Source organism: Octopus sinensis, linkage group LG21 (assembly GCF_006345805.1).
Source record: "Octopus sinensis linkage group LG21, ASM634580v1, whole genome shotgun sequence".
Classification (NCBI taxonomy): Eukaryota; Metazoa; Mollusca; class Cephalopoda; order Octopoda; family Octopodidae; genus Octopus; species Octopus sinensis.
The window spans coordinates 3,515,686-3,532,086 of record NC_043017.1 but is presented as its reverse complement, the minus strand read 5'-3'; the positions used below and the strand labels follow the sequence as shown (position 1 = coordinate 3,532,086).

Below are 16,401 nucleotides of genomic sequence, written 5' to 3'. Positions count from 1 at the left end.
AAAGGATGAAAGGCAAAGTCGACCTTGGCGGAATTTGAACTCAGAACATAAAGACAGACAAAATACCGCTAAGCATTTCACCCGGGCGTGCTAACATTTCTGCAAGCTCGCCACCTTATATATATATATATATATATATATATATATTACACACACACACAAAGGGAAGAGTTGACCAGTTGACCAAGAACCCAAAGGCCAAAGAAAATGTCTCAAATCATGTGGAGAGCTGTCGTGTAGTCATTAACTCAACTAGAACTAGCAGCCAAATCACCCTCAGATCTCATACCTAATGTGTTACAAAAAAAAAAAAAAAGAAGGATTCATTAAATAATGTAGTGTTGCATACACAAAGTCTGAATAGCAGATGGAAATGTCACAGCTGGAATGCTTTTTACAAAGATAAATCTACTGGATCAGGCCTGACCTGCATAAACTAAATAACAACTAATACTACAACACACACACACACACACATAATTAGTGAATAAAATTAGCACACATATACAGACACACAAAAATATAAACTTTCTAAAGAAAAGATATGTAAGTGGAACAGCGAAGGGGGTAGTAGGTTGGGGGTAGGGTAGCAGTTTAAATATGTGGTTTTTAATAAAATCCTGCAAATCTAGAACAAGTATTATCATCATAACCATCATCATCATCATCAGTTTAATGTTCGTTTTTCTGTGGTTGCATAGGACAGATGGAATGTTGTTGAGGCAGATTTTCTATGGCTGGAGGATGCCTTTCCTGTCACCAACCCTCGTTTGCTGTTACTGAGCTGGGTAGATATTTCCCCTCAGCTAGACATGTTTCACATGAACAATATTGTTTGTATGATGATGACAGTCATATCTGCAAGCCTCGTGGGTTGGCAGTGCACGGGCAAACATACACATGTGTACTCATACACACACACACACACACACGCACTCACACACACACATACGCATACTCACATACCCACTCACTCACACGCGCACTCACCTGTACATACATTCACACATACAGACATACACTCATATACACATACATGCACTCACAAGTATACACACACACACACACATGTACACAGACATATACTCTCTCTCACACACACACACATACATACACATGATGGGCTTCCTTCAGTTTCCACCTACCACATCAACTTAGAAGTCTAAATCAAAACCTTCCATCAAAATTCCTTATTAATTTATGTTCCAAACACCTGTTTAACCCTTTGGTGTTTAAACTGGCCAAATCTGGCCCAATATATTCTACATGTTTTATATTCAAACTGGCCATATCTAGCCTCTCACTCCTAACCTACAATGTCATTCTGAAAATAAACAATCACATCATTGAAACCTCAAAGCTATAAGATAATGCATGATTAATTCAAAACAATTTAAATAAAAAAAAGCATTACATTTAACAGAGTAATCTGAACACTAAAAGGTTAATATTTATAGTTATTTTCATAAATTATTTGTTATTTTGAAAATTAATGTCAACGAAGGTTGTGTATTCCGACAGAAATAGAGTAACAAAAGGGTTTGAATATCAGCTAACTTATCTCTTGCATACACTTTGCATGTCTGAGTGAAACTCAGAGTAACAAAGGAATAAAATCACAGATTTTCATATATTAAGTGCTCTTTTGTTTCATTCGAACACACAAACATGGACATGTGTGTGTGAGAGAGCATATAAATATATATATGTATGTATAGGTATGTCCATGTGTGTGTGTGTGTGTGTATGTATGCATGTATATAAACTGCTTCTATACAGGAAGCTGGCTCCTGGTCAAAACTTTAGATACAGGAATCAATGCATAAAATATAATAATCATGTGATGGAAATGATGGTGGTGGTGGTGGTGATGGTGGTAGTGGTGGTCCAGGCTGTAGTTCACTTTAGTGATAATAGTACAGATTGTGTTAGAGGTGGTAGTATTGGTTGTGGTAGCAATGGTAGTGTAGGTTATGATAGTGGCAGTGTTAATTGCAGAAGTGGTTGCAGTGCTCGTTGCAGTACCAATAATGATTTGGGTTGAGATAGTGGTGGTAGTGCTGGTATTTGTGCAAGTTTTGTAGTTCTGATGATGATGGTGTTGGTGGTGATGTTGTTGTTGGTGGTGGTAGTTTCGGTGGTGATGGCTTTGGTGGTGGTGGTTAATGTTGGTAATAATAATAATAATAACTTCAGATTTTAGCACAAGGCCGGCAATTTCGAGGGAGAAGGGGTAAGTTGATTGCATTGACCCCCCCCCCCAGCACTCAACTGGTACTTAATTTCATCAACCCTGAAAGGATGAAAGACAAAGTCAACCTAAGCAGGATTTGAACTCGAAATGTAAAGACTAACGAAATGCTGCAACATTTCGGAGGAAAGCACAAGCCAATTACGTTGACCCCAGTACTCAAGTGGTACTTGTTTCCTCAACCCCCAAAAGGATGAAAGGTAAAGTCCACCTCGGCAGAATTTCAACTCAGAACATAAAGATGGACAAAATACTCTTTTACTTGTTTCAGTCATTTGACTGCGGCCATGCTGGAGCACCGCCTTTAGTCGAGCAAATTGACCCCGGTACTTATTCTTTGTAAGCCCAGTACTTATTCTATCGGTCTCTTTTGCCGAACCGCTAAGTGACTGGGACGTAAACACACCCACATCGGTTGTCAAGCAATGCTAGGGGGACAAACACAGACACACAAATATATATATATGCCCCGCAGTGGGACTGAACCCGGAACCATGTGGTTGGTTAGCAAGCTGCTAAACATTTTGCCCAGCATGCTAACAATTCTGTCGTCTCACTACCTTAACAATCCATTGTAGTATAGGCACAAGGCCTGACATTTGAGGAAGAGGGACTAGTGCCAGTCGAGGCAGGGGAGGGAATGGTAATAATGGTTTCAAATTTTGCTAAAAGGGCAGCCATTTTGGTGGGGAGAGAATTGTTGATTACATTGACCCCAGTGTTTCACTGGTACTTAATTTATTGACTCCCGAAAGGATGAAAAGCAAAGTCAACCTCAGCAGAATTTGAAATCAGAAAAGAGCAATGGGCAAAATACTTATTTCTTTATTGCCCACAAGGGGCTAAACATAGAGGGGACAAACAAGGACAGACAAAGGCATTAAGTCGATTATATCGACCCCAGTGCGTAACTGCTACTTAATTTATCGACCCTGAAAGGATGAAAGACAAAGTCAACCTCAGCGGAATTTGAACTCAGAACGTAAAGACAGATGAAGACCGCTAAGCATTTCACCCAGGCGTGCTAACGTTTCTGCCAGCTCGCTGACGGGCAAAATACCGCTAAGTGTTTCGTCCAGTGTGCTAACGATTCTACCAGCTCACCACCTTAATAATAATAACATAATAATAACGAGCATTCAGTGAGTGCAAACCTCCGCCAACACAACACCAATGTCCTCTTAACGATTAACTGGAGATGATTTTTAAACTGAGAATATCTGAAATATAATCCTTCAATGAATATCATGAGACCTTTTAGTTTTCTCTTCTCTTAAATTCTGGTCTTCCTTTAGTAATCCTGTTGTTTTAGATCGATGTATAGAACTATGTATATATGTAAGTATACTGTAAAGTGTTAAGATGTATGTATAATCTCCTAATATATTAATGAGCATTGTCTTTTTATATATTAGCACAGATATACATATATATATATGTGTGTGTGTGTGTGTGTGTGTGTGTGTATGTATATATATATATATATATATATATAAAATTGAGCCGGTATGAGAGGTGTGAAGGTAGAGAAGATAAAGTGTTGTATGAATGAGAAAGGAAGGGGTGATGGATGAATAATGAGGGAAGGAGTGAAAAAAATCAATAAACAGCATTTGAAGTGTGTGTATAGGTGTGTATGTAAAAGAGAGGTATGTTTACATGTGTGTGTGTGTACAATGGAAATGGGATGGTAATGTCCAACGCTGAAAGTGTATATGTGTATATGTGTGTGCATGTGTACAAGAGAACTATGTGAAACTTTACATATACATATTACTCTTTTTTACTCTTTTACTTGTTTCAGTCATTTGACTGCGGCCATGCTGGAGCACCGCCTTTAGTCGAGCAAATCAACCCCGGGACTTATTCTTCGTAAGCCCAGTACTTATTCTATCAGTCTCTTTTGCCAAACCGCTAAGTGACGGGGACGAAAACACACCAGCATCGGTTGTCAAGCAATGCTAGGGGGACAAACACACACACACCACACACATACACATATATATATATATATATACATATATACAACAGGCTTCTTTCAGTTTCCGTCTACCAAATCCACTCACAAGGCATTGGTCGGCCTGGGGCTATAGCAGAAGACACTTGCCCAAGATGCCACGCAGTGGGACTGAACCCGGAACCATGTGGTTGGTTAGCAAGCTACTAGGGAAAATAATCCAAAAATCCTTGTCCAGTACCGGATCGATCCCAAAATCTAATCAGTTTGTGTCAGTCACGAGGCCAAACGTCCCTGAAAGTTTCATCTGAATCTATCTGCCAGTTCTTGAGATATCATCTTGTCCACGGACAAACAAACAAACACAAGTGAAAACAATACCTCCGCCTTAGTGAAGGCGGATGTAATAATAATAATAATAATAATAATAATAATAATAATAATAATGGTAATACTGATTTCAAATGTTGGCACAAGGCCAGCAATTTCAAGGAAGGGGTTAAGTCAATTATATAGAACCCTGTGCTCAAAGCACTGATTTTGTCGACCCCAAAAGGATGAATGCCTAACTCCACCTCGGCAGAATGGTAATGATAATAATAACAGCAGAAGTGATATTCCTAGGGTTTGTGGAATTGGTTGTAATAGAAATGAAGGTGATGACGATGATGACGATGATGATGATGTATTGGCATTCGGAGATAATTGCGATATGGTAGTGGAAGGAGTTAATGATGTCAGTGCCTGTGGAGGAGGAGGAGGTAGTGGACAAAGGACAGGTGTTGATAATGATGTTGATGTTGTTGAGTGGTCATTTACCTTGCCAACACCAGGTACTAGCTGTGGATGCGGCGGTGGTGGTGGTGGTAGTGGTGGAAGTTATGATGACTGTAATGATAGTGTTAATGGAAGTGATGTGGTGGTGGTGGTGGTAGTAGTGGAAGTTATGATGCTGAGAGTGATGTGGTGGTGGTGGTGATGATTGTCGGTAACAGTGGTGATGGTGACAGCGGTTGCAGTGGTAGTAGTAGCAGTGATGGTAGGGGTGGTAGCTGTGGTTGTGGTGGTAGTAATGGTGGTGATGGTGAAGGTGGTAGTCAGGGAGGTGGTAGTCGCAACAGTGGTGGTGGTGTTAGTAGTGGTGGTGGTGGTAGTGATCATGTCCTAGACAGGTGTTAATAGAACCATTGTTCTGTTTTTTCTTTTGTTTTCTTTATTGGATACTCACCTCCCCCTTCTGCCAGCACCACCAGCACCACCACCACCACCACCACCACCACCACCACCACCACCACCACCACCACCACCACCACCACTACCACCACAACCACCACCACACCACCACCACCACCACCACCACCACCACCACCACCACTACCACCACAACCACCACCACAACCACCACCACCACCACCACCACTTTGTGCAATCAGCTGGAGTCTTTTTAATGTCTAGATTTGGTCCATGAAAAATTGTGGCAGTCAATATTAGGTGACATGGTGGTGGTGGTGGTGGTGATGGTGGTTGTGGTTTGGGTGGTGGTAGCTGTAGTGGTGATGGTACTTGTTGAGGTTGTGGTGATGGTGGTGGTGTCGGCAATGGTATTGGTTATTGTGGTGGTTTGATGATGTTGGAGATGTAGGTGGCTTATGTGGAAGGAAAGCAGTGATCATAGTAGTAGTGGTGGCCATCATGGACAAGGTAGTAGTTATGGTGATGATGATGATGACGGTGATGGTGGTAGTGTTGGTGGTTGCTATTTTGGTAGTGGTGATGGTAGAGGTGGTGGTTACGATGATGGTGATAATGGCTGTCATAGTGTTTAATTTTTTTTATTGCCCACAAGGGGCTAAACACAGAGGGGACAAACAAGGACAGACAAGGGGATTAAGTCGATTACATCGACCCCAGTGTGTAACTGGTACTTAATTTATCGACCACCAAAAGGATGAAAGGCAAAGTTGATCTCGGCGGAATTTGAACTCAGAACATAACAGCAGAAGAAAAACCTATTTCTTTACTACCCACAAGGGGTTAAACACAGAGGGAACAAACAAGGGCAGACAAACGGACCCAGTGCGTAACTGGTACTTAATTTATCGATCCCGAAAGGATGAAAGGTAAAGTTGACCTCGGCGGAATTTGAACTCAGAACATAAAGACTGACGAAATACCGCTAAGCATTTCGCCCGGGGTCCTAACGATTCAGCCAGCTCGCCTAACGGTTGTCATAGTAGTTGTCGTGGTGATGGTGGTGGAGGTGAAGATGGCCGTGGTGATGGTGGTGGGTTCAGTGGTGGTGGAGGTGGTGGTGGTGGTAGATTGGGGAAAGATGCTTTCGTATGTGACAATGGTAAGAGTGTGACGAGAGGACAATGGAAAGGAGGTGGGGGTCACTACATCATTCGGATAATCCAGAGGAGCAGGAAACACTGCAGTAGCAGTAGAAAAAGCCAGCGAGTGGACACAGAACTTTATAAAGTAGTGTTTGTAAGTCCGTTTGTTCATGGTTGCTGTTGACATTTAGCCCAAGGTCACTGACGACCGAGTAGACAATGGTCAAAAACAATCCAACCATGAACATCCTGTCATTTTTTGCATATATTTTAGTGATTGTGTTTTTTGGTGGTAATTCTGTTTAGAGATAGTTGTGGCAGTGGTGGTGGTCGTTAGGAGTGTCAGTGTTGATTGTGTTCCTGCTAGTGGGAGTAGTGTTGCTGTTCAGGAGTGTGTGTGGGGGGGTATCTAAGGCATAAATAGCAAACGATATTATCAACTCGTTAGTATTAGTGGTGGGCTACAGCTGAGAAGGAAGTGTTGTATAACCTTATTCTTCATAGAAATGTCTATAATGATGATGATGATGATGGTGGTGTTTCTTTTAAGTTACCCTCGTGACTGTTACATATTAAGTGTATACGTATGTGTGTGTGTGCATATGTCTGACTATATACATTATGTATGAGGACCTTAGTACCTATGAGTCTGTGTGTGTGTGTGTATGTGAACAAATAACTGTATGTGTCTCCGTCGTGCATGTGTCTAGCTGTATGAATGTGTTGTCAGTTTTTCGTGAGTGCTTCTGTGTATGTATCTGTTTCTTACTGTGTGTGTGTGACAGTCAATTAAGTGTGGGTGTGTGTTAGTCAATCAAGTGTGTGTGTGTGTATGTGTTAAATTTATTGCCAGTAGTAATTATATGGGTGTATGTTAACAGTACTCAAGTTGACAACTCTGCTCCGTAGAGTTTATGAAAGACAATATAAGAAAGAGAAAGGAGCTGACATTTATACGAAAATGTCAACAATGGAAAATAGGGGGGTTTTAGGATCTCCAGTTCCCCGTCTAGTCTAGCATGTGTATGAGAAAGAGAGAGACAGACAGAAAAATAGAGAATGTATATGTACGTGTGTGTGTGTGTATGTTAGGGAGGCCTCGAAGGTGTCTCTGTAGAGCTATGGTTCTCAACTGAGATCCTTATGTAGCCCTTAGGGGTCCAAATAAGATTTGGTTGTTAAAATTTATCTGCAATAAATTGCTTATACTAGTATAATACACAAAATATTTTGATAATTTTTATTTTTTTTTACAATTCCTAATAATATTTGATTATGAAAATATCATCATCATCATCATCATCATCGTTTAACGTCCGCTTTCCATGCTAGCATGGGTTGGACGAATGACTGAGGGCTGGCGAACCAGATGGCTGCACCAGGCTCCAATCTTGACCTGGCAGAGTTTCTACAGCTGGATGCCCTTCTTAATGCCAACCACTCCAAGAGTGTAGTGGGTGCTTTTACATGCCACCGGCACGGGGCCAGTCAGGCAGTACTGGCAACAACCTCGCTCGAATCTTTTACACATGCCACCGGCACAGGTGCTAGTAAGGCGACGCAGGTAACGATCATGCTCGAATGGTGTCATTTACGTGACTTGTTCGAATTAGGGCACTGCTCCAGCATGGCCACAGCCAAATGACTGGAAATAGTAAAAGTACATAAACAGTTTGCTCGGTCAGTGTTGATTTGGTGCTACACGACAATCCTGACTATAATTTGGTCAATGACAAAATGACAAGAGAAAACACACAACAACAGCTAGCATTTCAAGTGGTTTTTGTTCTTTTAACGAAGGTTCTCCTCATTAATTGCAGTTTCACGATGAGAACGTAATTTAACTAAGAACCATCATTTAGGTTATTGTTCTAACAGAACTGCAATTTCTTGGCAAGTTTAGGTACAGCCAGAGCAATGGAATTCCAAAGTGTGTACTTTGGAAATTTTCCATCATTAATTTGATTTTCCTAGTGTCAATGACACTTGGTGTGTGTGCATGCATGTGTGTGTGCATGTCTGTGTGTGTGTGTTTATGTGTTTGAGTGTGCGTGTGTGTGGGAGAGGGTCCCAAAAGGCGAACAACTTCTGTACATGTGATCTTTTAATGCTGTTTATGAACCATTGACCATGAATACACCACACTATGGCCAATGGTGATGATGATGATGAAATAATTTAATAAAACAGGCAACACCGAAAGTGAATTTAATTACAGTGTTACCTGTCATATGATGAGAACATCCTTTTGTCACAGTGGGTAATATCGTGGCTTAGTGGTTAGGTTGTCAGCACCATGATCATAAGATTGTGGTTTCAATTCCTGGACCGGGCGACGTGTTGTGTTCTTGAGCAAGACACTTCATTTCACATTGCTCCAATCCACTCAGCTGGAAAAAATGTGTAACACTGCGATGGACTAGCGTCCCATCCAGCTGGGGAACACATATGCCATTGAAACTGGGAAACCGGGCCCATGAGCCTGGCTAGGCTTGAAAAGGGCGCATTTAGTGGAGGCGCGTGGCTTAGTGGTTAGGGTGTCAGCATCATGATTGTAAGATTGTGGTTTCGATTCCTGGACTGGGCGACACGTGTTTATGAGCAAAACACTTCATTTCACGTTGCTCCAGTCCACTCAGCTGGCAAAAATGAGTAACGCTGCAATGGACTGGCATCCCGTCCAGCTGGGGAACACATATACCATAGAAACTGGGAAACTGGGCCCATGAGCCTGGCTAGGCTTTAAAAAGGGCGCATTTATTTTTTTTTTTTTACATAGGAACAATAATTTACTATCAAATTTCAAAATCCATGTAGTTATTGTCCTCATTATCATCATCTAACGTCCATTTTCCCCATGCTTGCACTGGTCAGACAGAGGAGGGTTTTCCACAGCTGGATGCTCTTCCTGTTTCCAAGCAAGTTAATATTTCCCCGTGGCCAGACATGTTTTTGCAGAATACTGGAAATGACCAACACTGCTAGAATGATAGTGATGCTCATTTTCAACCATCCCAAGATGTCAAGACAGAGCTATATATATATTCTTTTATTTGTTTTAGTCATTGGATTGTGGCCATGCTGGAGCACTGCCTTTCAGTTGAAGAAATCGACCCCAGGATTTATTCTTTGTAAGCCTAGTACTCATTCTATTGGTCTCTTTTGCCAAACCGCTAAGTTACAGGGAAACACACCAACATCGGTTGTCAAGCGATGGTGACGTACTTGACTCAACAGGTCTCCTCAAGGAAACTGAAAGAAGCTCGTCGTATATATACACACACATATATATATATTATATATATATATATATATATATATATATATATATTATTGGTGAATTGAAGAAATGGAGCTGAACGCAGATTGAACAGAAATCGTTTTATTTCATTCTACACGTGTTTCGAAAGGTACAAATTACCAAAATCCGATTGAATAATGGGATTTCGCCATGGGCTCTTAGGAGCACAGTTCGATTTGTTTTTTGCTCCGCCTCTGTTCTGTTTTTGTGTTTCCAACGGATTTCCTTTTTTCTTCCTGAAGAGAAAGACACAATATGGTCCCATTATTCAATCGGATTTTGGTAATTTGTGCCTTTCGAAACACGTGTAGAATGAAATAAAACGATTTCTGTTCAATCTGCGTTCAGCTCCATTTCTTCAATTCACCAATAATGTTTTAATTTCAATTATCCGCACCAACGCACGGTTGCAAACGCCAGATGGTTGTACCTCCAACCGTGCTGTTTACTGCTGTGATTTTTGCTACTAAGGTATCGGTTAAACTTTTGATTAATCTACTACAAGATTATTCATCTTTCTATTCACATAATATATATATATATATAATATATATATATATATATATGCTGTCCAACCCATGCTAACATGGAAAACGGACATTAAACGATGATGATGATGATGTATGTATATGTTTGTTTGTCTGTGTTTGTCCCTCCAACATGACTTGACAAACGATGCTGATGTGTTTACGTCCCCGTCTCTTAGCGGTTCGGCAAGAGACTGATAGAATAAGTACTAGGTTTACAAAGAATAAGTCCTGGGGTTGATTTGCTCGACTAAAGATGGCGCTCCAGCATGGCCGCAGTCAAATGACTGAAACAAATAAAAGAATAGAAAAAACAAAGAATATACATATATGTGACAGGCCTTCATTATATCAAGATTCAGCCCCGAACAGTGAAGTTACAAAACCAATTTCTGAAGTTCTGTGCACTGCCTGTCTCAGTGGTCAAGATCATTTGATCATTTTGAACGGTAATGCCTTGCAGACGTTGCTAGAACCAGATTTTCCGTTTCTCTCTTATTTGTAGTGTTTCAAATCAAGAGATGAACAGGCTTAAAGCCACTGCAGCCAGCCTATCAATACAACCCCAGCTGATACGAAACAGAAAGAAAGAAAAAGGTGCAGAGAAGTGCAGAGAGGTGGGGGCTCAGCAAAAGAGCAATAAATAAACAAACAAATAAACAAATAGAACCTTAAAATATTCTTCTTCTTTTGCATCCAGTTGTTCTTTTGATAGGTTGTAGTCCCACGGTGGCCGTTTGGGGATGTCCAGCACAGATCCGGGTAAATAAATTGTCTCAAGGTCCACTTCCAAATCTTTCTGTATAACAAAATGAAAACACATAAAAATTAGTAATAAAATATAAGGGGTTATAATGAAGGTGACAGAGGGAGTAGTACAAGGGGGTAGGGGAGTAGTGATAGGAGGGGTAGTAGAGGATTAGTACATGGGGGGATAATAGAGTGGAAGTAGTAGTAGTACAAGGGGGTAGTGGAGCATTAGTACATAAGGGGAGTAGTAGTAGTAGTACAAGGGGGTAGTGGAGCATTAGTACATAAGGGGAGTAGTAGTAGTAGTACAAGGGGGTAGTGGAGCATTAGTACATAAGGGGAGTAGTAGTAGTAATAGTAGTACATGGGGGTAGTAGAGCCTTAGTATGTGAGGGGCAGTAAAGTATTAGTACATGGAGTAGTAGGGTAGTAGTAGTAGTAATACATGGGGGGGTAGTAGAGTATTAGTACATGGGGAGGGTATTAGTGATAGACGGTGAGATAATGTAGTATTAGTAGTACATGAAGATAGTGGTGGTGTTAGTGGCGTTGGTGGGGAATGAACTGTAACAGATTTTTTTTTATTATCAAATCCACGATTTACCTTCTTTTAGGAGAAAAGGAACCACAAAAAACATTGAAGAACTCTCACCTCTGACACTGGAGTGTATGGCTGCCTGGCTAGTTTTTTGTTTTTCTCAATCTCTTCTTTAGACTCTTGAAAAAACTGCAACCGGTACCTGGAGACAGAGAGCAATCGAGAATTTCAAAAACTATGGTAACATTGGAAAGAAAAGGATTTATTTTGACAAAATAAAGAGTGTGTTAATTGACAGAGATAAACCAATCAATTGTCTTCGTTATAAAACTTATGTAGATAGATTTATAATCAAAGGAAAGTGCAGCTAACCATCTCATCTTTTTACAGGTATGGTATGCAGGATTAAATTATCTAATGGAATGGTTCTTTTAAATCTATATTCATAAACTTAATTTGTTCAATAAATATTATTTATTAAAATTAAAGCAAAAGATACGAATGATTTGTTTTACTGCTTCAGTTTAATTTTCAACTCTTTTATAAATATTATTCTCATTCTATGAAGGTAAAAAAAGAAGAAGAAAAATACAGATTCCATGAACTTCATCCATCTATATGCAATGTCTTGATTGATAAAATATGTTTAATATATTTCAGGTTATGTCATCCTTATGATTTCTAAAGAGAATGAAATAGTGCTCTACATGATTACCTATTTCTTTACTACCCACAAGGGGCTAAACACAGAGAGGACAGACACACGGATTAAGTTGATTACATAGACCCCCCCCCAGTGCGTAACTGGTACTTAATTTATCGGCCCCGAAAGGATGAAAGGCAAAGTCGACCTCGGCAGAATTTGAACTCAGAACGTAACGGCAGACGAAATACCGCTAAGCATTTCGTCCGGCATGCTAACGGTTCTGCCATGATTAGAAGTTTTAAGAACTTCATAACGAGTAAACAACAAAAAGCAATAAATTAAATAAAATTAAAAAAAGTGGATTCTATGATTCTAAGCAGCTCTTTCCTTACTCTTGAATTTCAAGTTCAAATTTCTAATCCTACCAAATATTATGAAGAAATGATTACCTCCCTTGCAATAACTGCCCATGAGGGAGCAACACATATTTTTTACATAAAAATACTTTTACATTCAATAAAATATTACAAGACTGCAAGCTGGCAGAATTGTTAGCATGCTGGGCAAAATGCTTGGCAGCATTTCGTTCGTATTTACAGTGTAAGTTCAAATTCTGCTGAGCTTGACTTTGCCTTCATGAGGTTGAGTGTACCAAGCGACACAACTGTGTTTACTTTGCAAGTTGTGAAATTTATGGTTTTGCAATCACGTGTATCTGCTGTAGTCTGTGATTTTGTCATGGTCAGAAACAAAGAACCCTACCACCCATGTAGGCCACAGCAGGATTTGAACCCAAAACCTAAAAAGCAGAAACAAATGCTGTAAAGCATCCGATACAATGCTCTACCAATTCAGCCAGCCCACCACCACCACCACCACTCTAGAACGACATTTTATTTGTCCAGTCCAGGAGGATGAAAGGCGACAGTGACCTCTATGAGATCTGAACTCAGAATAAACACCCCAGAGCATCTCGTCCTGTGCCCTAACAACAACTGCCACTTCACTGTCTCCAACAATTAACAACTTCCCTTCTGTTTGTTTCGTTACACAGATTTGGTAGATTTAGGTTTGTAGTGAATAGTCATTTTCTGAATTATTACATGGCTTAGTCAGAAGAAGGACAGCGCCCAGGATCTTTTTGTAGTGTCTGCTAAACTCATCGCTGTAAATCCGTTGTGAGTAATTACACTGTAATAAATACATCACCTGTAATTTCATCACCTGGTAATTTTGTGGCAAGGTAATTACATCGTAAGCCAATATACATTATTCGTAAATTCATTGTCATGCTTATTTTAGCATTTTTTTTTTTTCGTTTATCTGCAGAGTAGATGCATTGCTAAGCTTTATTTAAGGGAGAAGCGTGTGGTATTTCATTAACGATAAAGACGTAATTTGAACAAAAACATAACATCAAGTTTAACCATGGCTGGGAAAACAAATCAAAATTACTTTTAAAAAGCTGAATCTCAAACAGACACAGAAAAAAGGGTCCGTGAGAAAATTTTGCTTCAGCTGTATCTACTGCAAGAAACTTACTTACTTTTACTTTTTACTTGTTTCAGTCATTTGACTGCGGCCATGCTGGAGCACCGCCTTTAGTCGAGCAAATCAACCCCGGGACTTATTCTTTGTAAGCCCAGTACTTATTCTATCGGTCTCTTTTGCCGAACCGCTAAGTGACGGCGACGTAAACACACCAGCATTGGTTGTCAAGCAATGCTAGGGGGACAAACACAGACACACACACAAATATATATACATATATACGACAGGCTTCTTTCAGTTTCCATCTACCAAATCCACTCACAAGGCATTGGTCGGCCCGGGGCTATAGCAGAAGACACTTGCCCAAGATGCCACGCAGTGGGACTGAACCCGGAACCATGTGGTTGGTTAGCAAGCTACTTACCACACAGCCACTCTTGCGCCTAAATTTCTCAAACATTTTACAAGGTTCAACCTACACAAGTGAATGTGTGGAAAGCAAAATAGGGATTTTGAAAGAAGCAGCCTATAACACTAGTTTTTAAACATCAAATGGCTTTAAGGGTCCACAGATAGAAAATGATTGACCATCGTTCACTGGGGTGTAGGTAATTGTTAGAACACTGTATCCAAAAACAGGAACTATGGTCACAGGTGGAACTCTGGCTTTAGGGGTCCACCAGAATAAAATAGTAATGAAAGGGGTCCACAGATAGAAAATGATTGACCATCGTTCACTGGGGTGTAGATGATTGTTAAAACACTATATCTAAAAACAGGAACTATGGTCACAGGTGGAACTCTGGCTTAAGGGGTCCACCAGAATAAAATAGTAATCAAAAGGGTCCACAGATAGAAAATGATTGACCATCGTTCACTGGGGTGTAGATGATTGTTAAAACACTATATCTAAAAACAGGAACTATGGTCACAGGTGGAACTCTGGCTTAAGGGGTCCACCAGAATAAAATAGTAATCAAAAGGGTCCACAGATAGAAAATGATTGACCATCGTTCACTGGGGTGTAGATAATTGTTAAAACACTGTATCTAAAAACAGGAACTATGGTCACAGGTGGAACTCTGGCTTAAGGGGTCCACCAGAATAAAATAGTAATCAAAAGGGTCCACAGATAGAAAATGATTGACCATCGTTCACTGGGGTGTAGATGATTGTTAGAACACTGTATCTAAAAACAGGAACTATGGTCACAGGTGGAACTCTGGCTTAAGGGGTCCACCAGAATAAAATAGTAATCAAAAGGGTCCACAGATAGAAAATGATTGACCATCGTTCACTGGGGTGTAGATGATTGTTAGAACACTGTATCTAAAAACAGGAGCGGTGGTCACAGGTGGAACTCGTTTATTGATTGGTCTACTGGATCAGGAACTGACCTGGAGCGAAACGTCTATGACAAAGACACGAATAAATGATTAAATCAATTGATTTGATGTCACTGTAACCTGATCGTCTTAATGCCTCGGTGACACACCAAGATTCGCTCACTGAAATGAACAAACAATATCAGAATTTAACTTCAGTAAAACCTTTTAATTACATAAATGAATCAGGTAACATCCACCCCCACATCACCCTACACACACACACACAGGAAAATTAATCTTGGCTTTCCTCAGACATGTGGGTGGTGCATTTTATGCTTTGATTTTTTTTTTCCTGCTTTTGATGGTTTTTTTCTCTTTTTTTTTCCACAGAAAAAAAAGAAGGTAAAAATAACTTGTAAAAATAGGTAAAAATAGGCGCAGGAGTGGCTGTGTGGTAAGTAGCTTGCTTACCAACTACATGGTTCTGGATTCAATCCCACTGCGTGGCATCTTGGGCAAGTGTCTTCTACTATAGCCTCGGGCTGACCAATGCCTTGTGAGTGGATTTGGTAGACGGAAACTGAAAGAAGCCTGTCGTATATATGTATATATATATATATATGTATGTGTGTGTATATGTTTGTGTGTCTGTGTTTGTCCCCCTAGCATTGCTTGACAACCGATGTTGGTGTGTTTACGTCCCCATCACTTAGCGGTTCGGCAAAAGAGACCGATAGAATAAGTACTGGGCTTACAAAGAATAAGTCCCGGGGTCGAGTTGCTCAACTAAAGGTGGTGCTCCAGCATGGCTGCAGTCAAATGACTGAAACCAGTAAAAGAGTAAAGAGTGTTATACTTAATCAACTAACAAATGCTGGAATAATTAGTTTGGTACTTTCTTATCGACAGCCAATTTTTTTTATTAATAAACTATCAACCCCGGTCTTTGAATGGCCCTTTATTTTATCATCAACTCCAGAAGGATGTAAGGCAAAGTCGACATCAGCAAGATTTGAACTCAAAACATACAGTGACGCAACTAAATATGACAAGGCATTTTGTTCAATGCTCTGATGACTCTGTCAAGCCGTTGCCCCTTAATAAAAGTTTGGAAGAGGAGGGACATAGTCAATTAAAGCGCCTCCAGTAATTGATTGGTGCTTCATTTCACTAACCCTAGAGAATTGAAAAGCAAAGCTGATTTAGGTGGGATTTGAGCTTAAAACATAAAGAATTGGAAGAAATACCACAAGGTATTTCCTCCGACACTCTGATG

General features: G+C 40.2%; 1 protein-coding gene across 1 annotated transcript in view; it reads right to left on the bottom strand.

The window, feature by feature from the left end:
* LOC115222905 (guanine nucleotide-binding protein-like 1) overlaps positions 1 to 16,401 on the bottom strand; it is a 92,439-nt gene that overhangs the window by 59,007 nt on the left and 17,031 nt on the right. Inside the window, exons 3-4 of the mRNA XM_029793292.2 lie at positions 11,775 to 11,862; positions 11,043 to 11,171 (exon numbers count right to left, since the gene is read on the bottom strand). Of these exons, the coding sequence (XP_029649152.1) occupies positions 11,043 to 11,171; positions 11,775 to 11,862 (217 nt within the window). The remainder of the gene's footprint in view (positions 1 to 11,042; positions 11,172 to 11,774; positions 11,863 to 16,401) is intronic.